Genomic DNA, 15,961 nt, shown 5'->3' on the forward strand with positions numbered 1-15,961 from the left:
TCTTCCATTGAAAATGAGGGGAGACTACTTTGGTTCAGTCCAGCCAATTCTTGAGACATAAACAAATCCTTTTACTCTAGCAAGTCTCTGCCTTCCCACAAACTTTTCACATTGATATTAGGATTAAAAACAACCACAGGATCTAGTGCTGTTTGGCTCTTCCTGTGCTTTCCTCAGAGCTTGCATATTGAGCTGGATAGGAGGATGAATGCTAACTCATGCATCCCTGTTTCAGTCAGAATCATGCAAGAATCACTGTGCCTATTCCTTGTTGATCATTGATATTGGGACACTGGAGCAAAGCTTCCTTTTATTGCATCTTTTGTTGTCTTTTTAGGTCTTCTTCCTGGATGAAGAACTGACATTTGGATTTGCTCTTTTCTTTTAATAGGCCTGTTTCTACCCGAGGATCAGATGCACATTTCCAGATTGCCTGTGTTTTGACCTAATTCCTTTTGGGGAGGCTGATATGGATTACTTTGACATAGTAAGGTTCACAATTTGAATTTCTGAGAACAATACACCAAACATTTGGGTTAATTCAACAACTTTATTGATAAGAACATAGACATAAATGAGTATTAATAATTTTTCCAGCCCAGTGATCTATTCATTAAATTAGCTATTTATATCCTGTGAAAATAAAAGCTTGTCCTCTTAAACATCTTTTAGGACTCTTTTGCAAAGCACTGTTGAACCAGACAGGATTGGATCTTCTACCTGGAAACATCAAACAAGCCTGCCAATGCATTTCTGAAGTTAATTAAATTGTTATAGAAAATCGTCATGGGAGGAGCTGTGAGCGCAGGAGAAGACAATGATGATTTAATTGATAACTTGAAAGAAGCACAGTACATTCGCACTGAGAGAGTGGAGCAAGCCTTCAGAGCTATTGATCGTGGTGATTACTATCTAGAAGGCTATGGGGACAATGCATATAAAGACTTGGCTTGGAAGCATGGAAATATACATTTGTCAGCACCTTGCATTTATTCTGAAGTCATGGAAGCACTGAAACTTCAACCAGGATTATCTTTTCTTAATCTTGGTAGTGGAACTGGCTATTTAAGCACAATGGTGGGATTAATATTAGGTAATTTGTTCTTTTTGTTCTTTATTCAACATATATGTTTAATGACAGACACAATCTCGCGGTAACCTAAGTTTTATAGTTATATGCTTGTGCAGCTATCATGCAGTCCAGTTAGGTTTTAGCAGGAGATACTCTAGAGCAGGGGTGCCCAAACCCTGGCCCTGGGGCCACATGCGGCCCTCGAGGCCTCTCAGTGTGGCCCTCAGGGAGCCCCCAGTCTCCAATGAGCCTCTGGCCCTCCGGAGATTTGTTGGAGCCCACACTGGCCCAATGCAACTGCTATCAGCATGAGAGCGACTGTTTGACCTCTCATGTGAGCTGTGGGATGAGGGCTCCCTCCACTGCTTGCTGTTTCATGTCTGTGATGCAGTAGCGGCAGCAAAGGAAAGGCCAGCCTTGCTTTGTGCAAGGCCTTTTATAGGTCTTGAGCTATTGCAAGACCTTCATTCATTTGTATAAGTTAATCTTTAATATATTCATTTATGTATATTTATGTAAATGTATTCAAATTTTAAATGTAAATTAATTCTTTTTTTTTCCGCGGCCCCCGACACGGTGGCAGAGAGATGATGTGGCCCTCCTGCCAAAAACTTTGGACACCCCTGCTCTAGAGCAGTGATTTTCAACCTTTTTCATCTTGCGGCACATTTGCAAGGCACTAAAATGGTCAAGGTACACCATCAGCTTTTTGACAATTGACAAGGCACACTGTGCTGTCAGTGGGGGCTCACATCCCCCAATGGTCCTATTGATAAGTGACCCTCTCCCAAATTCCCACGGCACACCTGGGGACCATTCGCAGCACACCAGTGTGCCACAGCATAGTGGTTGAAAATGGCTACTCTAGAGTCTAGATTACTAGATTTGTATGAGTGGTTCTCAAACTTTTCAGTCTTTATGCTCCTAAAAAAAGAGTTTCAGGGGTCCTGCTATTGCATACGCAGAGTCCTGGAGAGCCCAGAATGTTGGCACATGCATGGAGTAGCATGGCATATGACAGGTGGCAGCTGCTTATGATGTGCTTCTCAAAGGCTTTTCCTGAGCCTCAGGGCTCGTAGGATCACGCTTCGAGAAGTTATTTTTCAAGAATTTTTTTTTAAACTACAAACTCCAGCTGTTCTAAAAAGTGATAAACTGCAACTTAAAGTCATGTTATGGCTACCTCATTATTTCAGAAGTGAGAGATAAATATTTCACTTGATGTACTTTTAGTTTGAGCCAGGCTACACCTGGTATGTCGGCTCTGTGATCAGATCTCCCAACATTTCTGTTTTTAGTAGGAGTTTTTTATATAGTTCCACCAAAATACATGGCACTTTACACATAATGAAGGGGCAGGACCTGGCCTCAGGGTACAGTCTAAATAGGCATAAGAAAAATAGTGGGAGTGGAAGCAGGGTAAACATGAGAAAATATGCAATCATTTCAGCTACACATACTGAAGCTTAGTTTCATTCTCTTTCCCTATTGTAAGTTGTTCCAAGGTTCCCCAGTAAAGGTGGATTTTAAGAAAGGATTTGGAGGAAGTTTAGAGGAGGCATCATGCAGGTCTTCTGAAATGTAGCTCCAAACATTGATAAAAGCAGTTGCATGATGAATTGGGTTATTGGATCTGGGCCGTGGTGCTTGATATAAGATGTTAATCTTTCATCCTGTGCTGGGGCACTTATAGTTTTCCCCAGCAGGGCAATTAGGACATCAGGTGGGGCAATTTAGATTGGGGGCAAACATTTTTACCTCTGCTCTCCCACCCTGATTGGCCCAATTCATGTTATGGGCTCCCATAGCTGCTTTTAACTAAAAATATTGGTCAGTCTCGGCAGCAACTGTTATCCTGCACATGCCTGATCTCGTCTGATCTCGGAAGCTAAGCAGGGTCAGGCCTGGTTAGTACTTGGATGGGAGACGGCCTGGGAATACCGGGTGCTGTAGGCTTATGCCATAGTCTTTCAAGACTGAAGGTTGCCAACCATTGGTCAGTCTGAAGAGAATGTCTTATATCCTGTATAGTTTGACTCTGTTATTTTAAAAAGTCATAAGAACATTACTTTTAATGGAATTGTAAAGTGATAACATTTGGATGAACATGGGTAAGAATGCAGTTGAAAAATGTATAACATGGTTTTTAAATTTTTTCAGTGATATAATGGTTTTGGATAGTATTAACCAAACTGGTAATTATTCTTCATGTTTAAGCAGAAGTAAGATCACTGATTCACTGCTCCCTCTTGTGGACATTAAAGTATTTTTCTGTTTGATGTAGTGTTGGCCAAATTCCATTGGATTGAAGTAGGTGCTAGATAAAAGGTGTTATTGGTTATTTATCTACATACTGTTCAAATTTACAGAGGAAAACACATCATTTTGTTCAAATACATGGTCTTATGACTAGACAGCTTTCAACGCATCTCCCATAATTTAAAATTGTCACTTCTTTCTTAATAGCAGTGCAGAAGCGTTGTTTCCATGGTTGCTTGTGACAAAATAGTTGATCTGCATGCATCTTTCTAGTTTGTTTTCAGGTGGCAACTTATCTAGCAACTGAATAACCAAAATAGGAAGTTCACAAATTATTGGTACTTGCTGGCATGAAGTACCATAGTTTGAGCTATAGTGGCTAGTGTTTGCTTGCCCTCCTAGTTTGTTTACACTAGCAGTGAGCAGCACAAGTTTCGGTATGTCGTGAGAGCAGTATTTCAGAGTGCCCAGCACTTGCAAATGCTTTATTTTAGCAGTTTCTTTGCAGAAGGCTTACTTTGACCATTCTCCTAGAGCAGTGGTCTTCAGCTCACTGAGGGCTGTGACCCACCTTCAAGAGCCAGAATGTCAGTGGGGTGGATGAGTGAGTGACTATTCTGGCATGCTTTTTCTTCCTCATCTTTTTTTATCGTATTTTCCTATCTGGTAGTGTCAGTCAGCATTCCGTGCTCCTGCATCATTCTGCCCCTTCTTCTCTTCCAAAGCAATTAGAAAGAGAAGATCAGAAAGTAGCATGACAGCACCATGCACTCTGTTTTGAAAGGGAGAGGGAAAGAAAGTGGAAATGAGCCTAAGCAGAGGGAATGCCATGGCAGGGTAGAAAAAGCAGGTAGGTGGGAGATCAAGGCATCCTTCTGAAATTGGGAAGGGGGGCATAGTCAAAGCTCCTCCTCCAAAAGGAAAATCTCTGGTGGGATTTACCTCATCTAGGACCTTAGACCTGTTCAAACTATGCAGACCTGAGACTCAAAACAAACTTTTTTGCTTGGTGGCAGAAATGATGGTAGGAGGATTGCTGCTATCTGAGGTTGGGTTTGGATCCACTTCTGGACCCACCTATTAAGAGTTAGAGCAATGGTCTTTAAGTAGTCTAAATATTTGCATCAGTTGGAATATTCTTAGCAATTCCTGCATTGAAAACCATTCTAAATTGCTTTAACTGAAAAGTGAAAGCATATTTAGGAAGTTCCTTTAAGTGTCAGTGAATCAACTATATCGTCTCTTGCTTTCATGGTGCACAGTGTTGGAGGGGTGGATCCCTGTCCCTACATTCAGTCCCATGTGCATAATGGAAATATGAAGCATGCAGTACAGTATATGAAGATAGTCATAGCAATAGCCATGATTTATGTGTTGGCAAAAATACTGCTGTGCCTTTGGAGAATGCTATTAATAATATCTTAATAGCCGCCCTGGGTCCCTTTTAGGGAGAAGGGTGGGATACAAATAAAGTTTATTATTATTATTCCTATATTCTGGATTGTATTTGTATTTCTCCACACTGTCATAGTGTAATATATGAAGAAGGTATGTAGAACCAATCCATAGTTGGACCATCCGCAAAGGAAAAATAAAATCAGTTCTCCCCAACCAGGTTTTTTTTTGAGGGGGAAGGGAGCAGGCATTTCAGGATAGTCTATAAAACACGCGTGCGCGCTCTTACTTCATGGAGCAATTTAAGTATTTGGTCTTTAAAATTTAATTGTAGAATAATCTGTTGTATCTTGCACATGTGTTGCAGCTTTGGGGTTGATAGTTCTTTTTGTTTCCTTCCCTTTCATGATCCTTTCTGTATTACTAGTCTTAGGCTTCAGTTGGCACTAATGATCTTGCAAGCAAGATAAGTTCTTTTCCTGCTGCTGATGGGCACTGTACTCAGAAGATTCCAAAGTGATTCCTTTTTGTATTTTGCTCCCTTGACCTACTGGGCCACTGGCCATGGCTCCCCATTAGGGCTACAATTCTAGACATTGTATAGGGTGGCAGGTTTTTTGTGAGGATTGCGCAGCCCCCTGGGCTGGTTTCTGTGGCTCCCTGGCAAGCCGCAGCTCACTGTTTCGGAACCACTGCACTCTACCATAATTGCCTTACAGGCTGCACAAATAGTGTGGGCCATAAGGGTCCATTCATGAAACCGCTTGCCCTGCCTAAGCCATTTCAAGCTAAAAAGATTTGATTAACGTTTTTGTTCAACTTGAACTCAGTGTGGTCATTCCCACCCTCCTGTTTCTAATCCCACAGCCATTACTGCCCCTAGCACGGTTCTCCAGGTTGTCCTTTCTAGCAGCCATAGCTTTATACAAGGTACCCATCAAGTCCGTGAAACTTAAATTGCTTTTGATTTTAAACTTACAGGCCCTTTTGGAATAAATCATGGAATAGAACTTCATCCAGATGTGGTGGAATATGCCAAGGAAAAACTGGAGAGCTTCATAAAATATAGTGATAGTTTTGATAAGTAAGTATATTATCTGCTTGGTTTGTTTTGTGGTCATATGTTCTTCAATGGAAGTAAAACGTAACCATTTTTGTGTATTTGAACTTGCATTGATGAAATAATAAAAATGTTGCACTACTGTATTAAAGTGAAAATGTTTGAAAACATAGACATAGATGTCTGGATTCAAAATGAGTATACTATATTCCAAATCAGTGGAGATTTACTGCAGTTGCGTTATTGGTATTCTTGGCATAAGTTTCAAGGTAGTATGTTTTGTTACTTACATTCATAGGTGTATTTTAGCCTTGTTGTGTCTTGTGGATCCCACCCCCCATATTCCCCAACCCACCTCTACACACTTACACTTCTGTGTGTGTGCATGTGCATTTTCACACATAGGACGATGGACTGGCTTATCTCTTTGTTTTGTAAGATAAGATCTAAAGAACTTGGTTTATTGCTCTCTGTTGCAGCGTTTCAGATTAGTTTTCTATAGTTTATTTTTATTATCCATTATTATAAGGAAAAAATTTAAATATTACCTACATCTTTGCTGCTATTTTTATATTCTTGATCTATAGTTAGTTTAGGTATTTTTGTTTTAACAATATTTGTATATCAGGGAGCAATTAGCTCCATAACTATTTTGGAACAATATTTATTACATGTTTTGGGTATGTGGTAGTTGCTATTATCTCTTTGGGTACTGTATTATCATATTCATACAATGTTATTATTGCTTATCAAAGCCATAATTTTTGGTCATAACTTATTGTAACTGAAGGAAAGTAAATTCCATTCTTCACTCTGGATGTCACCTTGGGCACATTAGCACAAGTAGAAATTCATGATCTGGTTGAACGTCAGCTGAACAATGACATATGGTCAAGCCAGAGGTACAAGGCACAGATCAATGCAAGTACTAGTAAGGGTATTCTTTATTTTTTAAAAAATTCCTACTGTGTGCTGCTGGTATGAAACTCTGCCTTAGGTCATTTTGTTAGCATACTTTTCATAGGGCTGAAATACCGTACAATGACATCAGTGAAACCATACGTTCCACCTGCTATCATGATGGAGTTACAGTGTTCTGGTGCTTCCATTGACATTACTAGGACTTATTCCTGAGTAGTCCAGTATTCTTGCTAATCTTTAATAGAAAATAAATCAGTAGAATGGTACTATTCATATTTTTAGGCCTCTAAAATGCCAGTGTTACGTCTACTCAATATGAGTTGCTTTTCTTAGTTTATGGAAAAATTGTTTTTGCACAAGTTATTTTAAACTTGTGTGTGAAGCAGACATACTGTAATTTCTTCTTAGGTTGAGAATGGTGCTGACATCTAGAGATTCTTATCCTTTTTTCTGCTACTGACTTTCAATATCATTATATGACCAGACTTGTCAGTATTGCATAGAACCTATTTACATCCACTTAAAAGGCAAGAATCTTATTTGGGAGCATGTGCTATTTAAATTACATTTAATGTATCCCAGCTTTCTATTAGGAGACTCCCAAGTTGGCTTACTCACATACATGGTCTTAAATCCATGATGCAAAGGCACAAAAACAAATACATTTAAAAGCTATTGCTTTATTCTTACTATATCTCATTTTTAGTGGAAGTTAACTTCCACAGTGGCTTATAACTAAAATTCACATATAGGTATAATAGCAAAACATAGAGAAGGCAGTTTCTTCCAGTCAGTGGCAGTTGATGACTTAGTCCAGCTTCTTCCTTCCTGAGAAGAAGGAACAGAAGAAGCTGCAAATGAATTTGGGGCTGACATAGTTGGAAAAACATTGGCCAAAAAAAAGGCACCCATTAAAAGTTTGGCAGAACTGTTTTCCTGACTTCCTTGAAGTTAAGGGACAGGAACAGGTGGGTCCTTTATATAGGAAGGTCCAGTTATTGAAGTGTCACTACAGTGGACCTTCTCATGTAGCCAGATTGCAATAATAGAAGCAAGAAATCACCATGTTACATATTATAGTAGCCCAACTCCCAGTCCCCCAGGAATGCAGCTGATGAACCAGCTGAAACTTGTAGAAAGCACTCCTGGCCACAGTTGCTACCTGTTACCTAGGAGTGTTCCAATCTGCAAATCAAATCCTTCAGAAGCATGTGATGGTCAGTTATGGTGAAGGGCAGTAACTCAGCAGTCAAGCACAAACTTCTTATGTGGAAGGTCCCAGGTTCAGTTCTTAAACTTCTGTGTAGGGCTGGGAAAAAACCCTGTCTGATACCCTAGAGAGCTGCTACCAACCAGTGTAGGCAACACTGAGCTAGACAGACCAATAAATGAATTCAGTATAAGACATCTTCATGTGTACTTCACCCATTAGCATCTTTTTCTATCTGAATTCCATTTCTGTTAACTTTTATGGACTGGTTCCAGCTTCGGAAACCTCAAGAGACCCCAGCCTCGCTGCTTAATTTGAAAAGAAAAAATACTGCCGGGTATCATCAGCATACTTGATAATCTCAAACTTATGGACAACTTCCTTCATTGGTTTGAATAAGTATTAAACAACATGACTGATAATATTGACATTTGTGGCTCTTTGCAAAATAATTCCAATGAAGATGGACCGATAGCTAATATCACCCTTTTCTGTGACTGGCTGTTGAGATAGGAGTTCAACATGTACGAAGCAGTGTCTAGTCTTGTATAATCAGCCCAGAAGAATCTGGTGGATCAATCAAGTTTATAGGGGGCTGTATAAAATCTTTCATTAGAAATGTGGATCTTAATTGCAATTGTAGCTTTTTGTGACTCATCTTTCTGTTTGTAATGATTTAGAAAATTTGAGATTGAATTCTAAGGAATATAGATTTGTAGTATTCTAAATAATGCTGTTCCATAATACTGTTCAGAGATGCTCTTCTTGAACTTCTTGTATTTATAACATATACCTTAAAATTTCTCTGTGAGATGTGTGTGTGTATTTTTGTGTACTGTTTCTCCAAAAGGCCAACATTTCCATTTTTATGTTTATCTGCATCAGTAATCTGGATCACAACACAAAAACATTTCAAAGGGAATCGATAAAGTGTCTTTAATTGCAATCTACACTGGTTTTACTACTGCTCTCTTGAAGATTGGGTAACCTGCTACCCAACAAGTATGATGCAATTTAATATGTACTCAGCCTTGTTTCTCATGCAGCTGCATGGCAACATTTTGGTTAGCCAGTGTGCAACCAAACTTCTACTTAGAACTGCATAATTATCATTTTTGTGTGTTAACAACATGCATTTCTCATTTAGGACAAAATGTGTTAAGGCAGTGCTTTAGCCTGAACTTGAAGAAGGTGATTAGATTTTATATTTCATAGGGATTACTTGATTTATCAGGTGATATTTATGCCAAGTAAAGGTGTGTCCACAAATGCCATTTCTAAATTGTTATTTTTCTCTCCAATTCTAAGATCAATATTTCCTCTTTCTGAGAATAAAGTTTACATACATTTGTGCCCTCCTAGAGAAGCTTATCCTCCAAATCATTACTTATCCTTGAGAGGGGATTCCAATAAGGCTGTTCTAGTAATCATTTCTGTCTCCATGTTTGCCAATATGTTTTATGAAATATTTATTTCTTGTTCAAATGGAGACATCATTTGAAGAACCATCAAGTCCAAATATTCATCCTGTTTGTTTCATTTCTATAGAAAATGTTGCTTCAGGCAGCAAAACAGAAGGCAATGTTCAAAGCCAACCCAGCTGCACTTTGGAGAAATGCTTTATAAGCTTTGATAGCTGCCTTGTCCTGTCATTGAGAATATCTTTCCTTAATTTATATGGGCCAGTTTAAAAGAAAAAATGGAAGGATCCTTAAGGCTGTGTCTAATGCACAGATATAGCAGTGTAAAGGCCCCTCTTCTCCTGTTTTATTGAAGGGGAATGTGTTGTCTTTTCTGCTCCCAGTCAGCTTCTAGACGTAGAATATCCATCTTGGCGGGAGAGCAACGGGGCAATGCTAGGTTGCCCACCTGCTAGCAACCTACCAAACCCCCAAGTGTACAAGCAGAGGTGATCTCTACTATGCAAGAGAACCAACAGTTCTTCTGTGGGCCATATGAAACAGTCATCATTCTTCTAAAGCAATCTCTACAATGGTAAGTGACCAGAATCGTAGTACTACTTCTGAGATAAGTCATATGGGTAAGGCATCAATCTTCCAGCAGCATTTATTTGACACGAATGAAAGTGCAGTGCATTTTAGTACTGACTACACAGTGAATGCTAGGAACAGTAATTCTAGAATTGTACATGGAGTTCTATGAAGAGAGGTTCGTCATCCAATTTAAATCAAAAGAACATTGCAGTTTTGCAGCTAAATTAATAAAATAATAATAATAATACAGGCATTTATATACCGCCTTTCTTGGTCGTCAGATTTCTCCTCAGACTTTTAATTCAAGGCGGTTTACATAGGCTGTTCTAAATCCCCGTAGGGATTTTTACAATTGAAGAAAGGTTCTATCTTTCAAGAACCACAACATTTCAGATGGATCTTTTATGGTCTGTTATCATTTTCTGGCCTCCAGATTCCTCCCGCGCAGGCTGACAAGCAGCTCCTTCATCTCTCCAAGAGCAGGTGGAATAACTCAGCTGGGCTTGTCAGCTGCTTCAAGGTCTCGCCATTCACGGTGACGGTGGCCTCGAACTGGCAACCTTCGGATGTTATCTTCAGGCAAACGGAGGCTCAACCCTCTAGACCAGACCTCCTGCCTGGAGGAACAGGAACAAACTATAAATTATCCAAGAAAGAAAGTGGAAACTACCATTTCCAAATTCTGAAAACTTCTACCCTAAGTGGGAGGCAAACTGTCACAAGTTTATTAACAGCAGTATCAGCAAGAGATTATTCATTTGGGGGATTTATTCACATAGCTTTATTACTGCTATTTGGAAAGCTTTGATGTTCCTTTGTTGTTCATTTCAAAATCCCACAGTGGAGAACTGTCTGCCCTGGTGACTTGCAAGTTCACATTTGAATCAAGACCATTTTTCTCAGTGAAGAAATGTGCATTCAAATATGCAGCGCACTGCAGATTTAATGAAGAAATTGCAAGGGACATTTTCCTTCTACTGTGACTTCAGCATCTTCAGATTGTTAAATTTTAAAATATCTAACAAAAGTACACCTAGTGGAATGATGCATTAAGAATTTTCTTAAAATGACGACTCTTCAGTCTACAGAAGTGCTACTGTTTTGGATTGCATGGGTGAATGTGGTGAAGCTGCTGCTGCTGCTACTTTGTGTCAAAAGAAAACTATTTACAGGTTTCTAAGTAGAAATCTATTCTGTAAATTTTCATCTGCAGTACATTTAATTTTTGTGGGGGCAGAAATGGATGTCAGAGATGAGGCTGTGGCAAAAGCACTGAAGAAAACAGTATTCAGGACACATCTGTTTAGGGTGGAGTCAGTGCAGGTCAACTATTCAAATAAAAGCCTCTATGTGCCAGTAATCTGCAGTGGTGACAAACATTTTGGTTTCTTCAGGAGCAAGTAATTGACTTGAAAATGGTGATCTTCAAATAAAGCATCATGAATAAGATTCTCTAAAAGATTGCATGAGTAGCAGCATGAAGAAATTGTGAGAAACAGCTCTGTTCTCTAAGCTCACTTTAGGCCCAGTTGTTTTGAAAACTTTTTTCAAAGCATTGATTTAAGTTGAGTGTGCTTTTACGAAACCTACATTTTCAAGTGCAAATATTAGCTCCAGAAATGATATACTGTGCATATTTATGTAGGACTTCACTTTTTTTTTAACAGGTGATGCATATTTGAATAGAATATATGGTATGAGATATACAGTTGCTTTGCTTTAACAGTTGAAAACATAGCAGTGTGGTGGTATTTCACTTTAATAGAATATTCAGCCCCACAAGTACATGCAATTGTAAAAAAATAACAAGAATGCAAAAAATAAGCACACAAAGAAAACTCAAATTTCTGGAAACAGAGTTATAAACAATGTATGAAGGCCTGATGATAAAACAAGACCTTCACCTGATGCCAAAATGCTTGTAAGGAGAATGCCAACTTTGCAGCCTAGGAGAGTGAGTTTTACATAATGAGGAGCCATAACAGAGAAACCACTTCATAATTTGTCAACCATTGGACTACTAGTAGCAACAATGACACCTGGAAGAGACCCTCTCTGAAAGATCTTACAGGATGGGCAAATTCACTTGGTTGCATTACCTGTATCCTCAGTTGTAACTGTTCGTGACAGTTTCGGACTGAATGACATACACAGTTCTATTCTTGAAATCAATAAAAATAGAAGCATGAAGATTATTGTGATAAAAACGGCATTTGCATGTGGTGGAAGTATTGAAGTTCTTTGTTTTTGCTGATAATGCTTACAAGTATGTCTAACTATCTCATCATACACTACAAGATACCTATATGATTGAATCAGCTTGTTCATGCCTTGCTGTCCACTGGGAGCCTTCAAACGGAAGTTCCAATTCTGGGAATGCCTTAGAATGAATGAAATGATTTTGCATTTAGTTTTGGAAGTACCCTTAACTATGAAAGAGCATATTGGAAGATGTCATAAAGGTGCATAAGTACCATGGTTTTTATTGTATAGTTTGGAGCAACTTAATTGAGAATTACTTTTTTAAATATCTTCTCCAGGGAGCTCTCAGTAAACATTTGTTCAACACTGGCAAATAGGTGAGATAGAGTTTGTATGATCTACCAAATGCTAACCAGTAAACTCCATGGCTGTATGGCGATTTCAGCGTAGGTCGTTGACTAAGAATTTCATGGAGCGCACATTTTCCTGTTCTATAACCTTAATTGTTCTGTAAATCATCACCAATAAAGAAACACCTGCATTCTTTTTGCATGTTAATGACTCTTTACACTTCCATAATACTTAGCAAGTGTTCTTGCGCCAACCTTGTTTGGGATTTTCTTCGCTGTCCTGCTGAAGCAGGCCTTTGGAACTGCAACAGAAGGAATCTATCTCCGGACCAGATCAGATGGAAAGCTCTTCAACCTCTCCAGACTGGGAGCAAAATCCAAAGTCCAGCTGAAATGTCTGCATGACTTCCTCTTTGCCGACGATGCAGCTGTCACTACCCACTCTGCCAAAGATCTCCAGCAGCTCATGGATCGTTTTAGCAAGGCCTGCCAAGATTTTGGACTGACAATCAGCCTGAAGAAAACACAGGTCATGGTTCAGGATGTGGACTCACCTCCCTGCATTACAATCTCTGCGCATGAAATGGAGGTTATCCATGACTTTGTGTACCTTGGCTCAACTATCTCCGACACTCTTTCTCTCAATACTGAGCTAAACAAGCGCATCGGTAAAGCAGCTACCACATTTTCCAGACTCACAAAGAGAGTCTGGTCCAACAAGAAGCTGACGGAACATACCAAGATCCAGGTCTACAGAGCTTGCGTCCTGAGTACACTTCTGTACTGCAGCGAGTCATGGACTCTTCGCTCACAACAGGAGAGGAAACTGAGCGCTTTCCACATGCGCTGCCTCCGACGCATCCTCGGCATCACCTGGCAGGACAAAGTTCCAAACAACACAGTCCTGGAACGTGCTGGAATCCCTAGCACGTATTCACTGCTGAAACAGACGCCTGCGTTGGCTCGGTCATGTCGTGAGAATGGATGATGGCCGGATCCCAAAAGATCTCCTCTATGGAGAACTCGTGCAAGGAAAGCGCCCTACAGGTAGACCACAGCTGCGATACAAGGACATCTGCAAGAGGGATCTGAAGGCCTTAGGGATGGACCTCTGCAAGTGGGAAACCCTGGCCTCTGAGCGGCCTGCTTGGAGGCAGGCTGTGCAGCATGGCCTTTCCCAGTTTGAAGAGACACTTTGCCAACAGTCTGAGGCTAAGAGGCAAAGAAGGAAGGCCCATAGCCAGGGAGACAGACCAGGGACAGACTGCACTTGCTCCCGGTGTGGAAGGGATTGTCACTCCCGGATTGGCCTTTTCAGCCACACTAGACGCTGTGCCAGAACCACCTTTCAGAGCGTGATACCATAGTCTTTTGAGACTGAAGGTTGCCAATACAATACAAATACTTAGCAACATGCTTACATTTTGAACAAAGGATGCTTTCACATTCTTTTCTAGGTAACTTTCTAAGTAAGTTTCGTGTTGCTGTACAGCATGTTTGTGAAATTGCTGTCTGAAGCAGCAGATAGTTTCTGTATCGCAGCTTCTATCTAATAAAACAAAATGGATTCAAATTAACTCAGTGTTAAATGTGAAGTTAGCTACCTTGGGCAGGTTCTGGAATCATTTGGAAGCATAAATGATTGCAGTAAAAATGAATGAAAGCAATTCTTGTAAAATGTGAAGTAAAAGCCTAAGCATTGTCTTGATCTTACATATATGTAAGCACACGTTATAGATTTATGCAACCCACTTTGAATTTTAAGGTAAAGTATGGTAGACAGTTCTATAATTTAAAAAAATCTTCATATTTCTTGCTTCATTGTGCTTTTTCTATATTGTAATGATTGTTACTGTAACTCTTTTGGCAAAAAGATAATGAAAGCAGACTGACAATGTAAAGGGCTGCCCAGTCCTAAACTGTGCTGGCATAACCAGGCTGCCAGACTTGGAGGCTGGAGGTCTGATTTGAGTGAGGAGATACCCATTATGCTGGGTAAAGCCCCAGCCTGCCCTAAGGGGCTTCTTGGATACATGTCAGCTATTTAGCTGGTGCAGATCTGGGAAGCCTGGTGTAACATCAGGAGGCTTGGGGGTGTTAGAATTCTGCCCCATCCTCCCCCCACCAGAAAAATCTCTCCCTCCGCCTTCCCCATGTCCCTGCGCTGCTTAGCGCTTTACCTGCTTATGCCGGGGACCAGGACTTCTGGATGTGTCACCAGCGAGCCAGCACAGGCCTTCCTGCAGGTGCGTCTTGCTTTTGAGTTGGCATAACACCACTTTATGGTGCTTTTATGATGGTTTGCACTAGCACAGTGCAATGATAGGATTGCACCATGTGAAGTGCAGCTGCCAACTTGCTCTGGGTTTTCCTACATAAAGCTTAATGGCTTCCCAACCAATCATCATCCTTTCTCTCTTATCTCCCCCCTGGCAGCGTCTGCAAAGGGGTGACTCCACTAGATGGAAGGGAAGGTCTGCTTTCAATTATTTACACAGACCTAAAGTTCATAATGAAACTATCTGAATCCTCTGAATTATGTAAACAAGCCTTGATCATACTGATTATTAGCAAAAGGTAATCTTAGCACTATATTTAACACTTTGATACAGTATTTATAAGTGTAGGCTTTAAAACACCTTGCAAAATGTGGCTTTAGATTTATCAAAATCAAAAGAGCACCACATCATGTTCTTAGTTGTCAGAGCTATGCTGAAATCCTGTGCGTGCTCGACTCTTGCTTAGGGTAGACTTGAAGCTGTCTATCTTGTCAAGACAACAAACACATTAATAGGAGCCTTGACATAACATTTGAACTATAGAATATTGAAAGAACACCTTACTTGAGATAGACAGGCTCCTGAGATTTTGTCCCAACTCTGCCTGGAATTTGTCTGAGTTCTTTCTTCCCCAACCAGAAAGAATTTGAATAATCAACTAAGGCCGCAAGTTTTACTCAATTGATGGGCTGGCACAAGTCCCTTACGGCAGCCCAACAATGTCGCAAAAGTGCATAAATAACTTTTGCACCACTGGGAGAACAGGGATGCCAGCACATGGATGTGCACTGGCCTCCGGATGCCTGCCCAAGCCCGCTGGGCCAGTGGAAAGGGAAACCCTCTCCAACCAAGTAAGGCCGGTGAGGGGGGTGGGAAGGCTGGGAGGGAGAGTTCCAGGGCGGGGGAGGGCAGGCAGCAGGTGAATGGGGGTTGGGACCAGGATCTGGCATTCATGCCACATCCTAATCCTGATCCCAGGCGACTCAGAGCAGCTCAGGGCTGCTCAGAACTGCACCACCCCTTTAGGGGTGCACTTGTTGGGGCTGTTGCAGCATTACCTGGGAATAACAGGAAGGAATTCCCCTAGCTCAGCGATTTTGAACGCTTTTCATCTCATGGCACACTGACCAGGCACTAAAATTGTCAAGGCACACCATCAGGTTTTTGCCAATTGAAAAGGCACACCGTGCTACCAGTGGGGGGCTCACAATCTCATTGG

At 40.6% G+C, this 15,961-nt stretch overlaps 1 protein-coding gene and 1 pseudogene across 2 annotated transcripts in view; both read left to right on the forward strand.

Annotated features, from left to right (window-relative positions):
- The first annotated feature begins 386 nt into the window (after window positions 1-386).
- Window positions 387-15,961, forward strand: part of PCMTD1 (protein-L-isoaspartate (D-aspartate) O-methyltransferase domain containing 1) — a 33,640-nt gene continuing 18,065 nt past the window's right edge. Inside the window, exons 1-3 of one of the 2 annotated variants that reach the window (XM_066623913.1) lie at window positions 387-487; window positions 673-1,093; window positions 5,708-5,810. In XM_066623913.1, the coding sequence (XP_066480010.1) occupies window positions 787-1,093; window positions 5,708-5,810 (410 nt within the window). In that variant the 5' untranslated portion in view covers window positions 387-487; window positions 673-786. Of the gene's footprint in view, window positions 488-672; window positions 1,094-5,707; window positions 5,811-9,831; window positions 9,913-15,961 lie in introns of those variants that run through there. The other variant, XM_066623914.1, reaches the window with a different exon arrangement.
- On the forward strand, window positions 2,912-3,028 carry LOC136650313 (5S ribosomal RNA; annotated as a pseudogene).

This window comes from Tiliqua scincoides, chromosome 4 (assembly GCF_035046505.1).
Source record: "Tiliqua scincoides isolate rTilSci1 chromosome 4, rTilSci1.hap2, whole genome shotgun sequence".
NCBI classification, from domain to species: Eukaryota; Metazoa; Chordata; class Lepidosauria; order Squamata; family Scincidae; genus Tiliqua; species Tiliqua scincoides.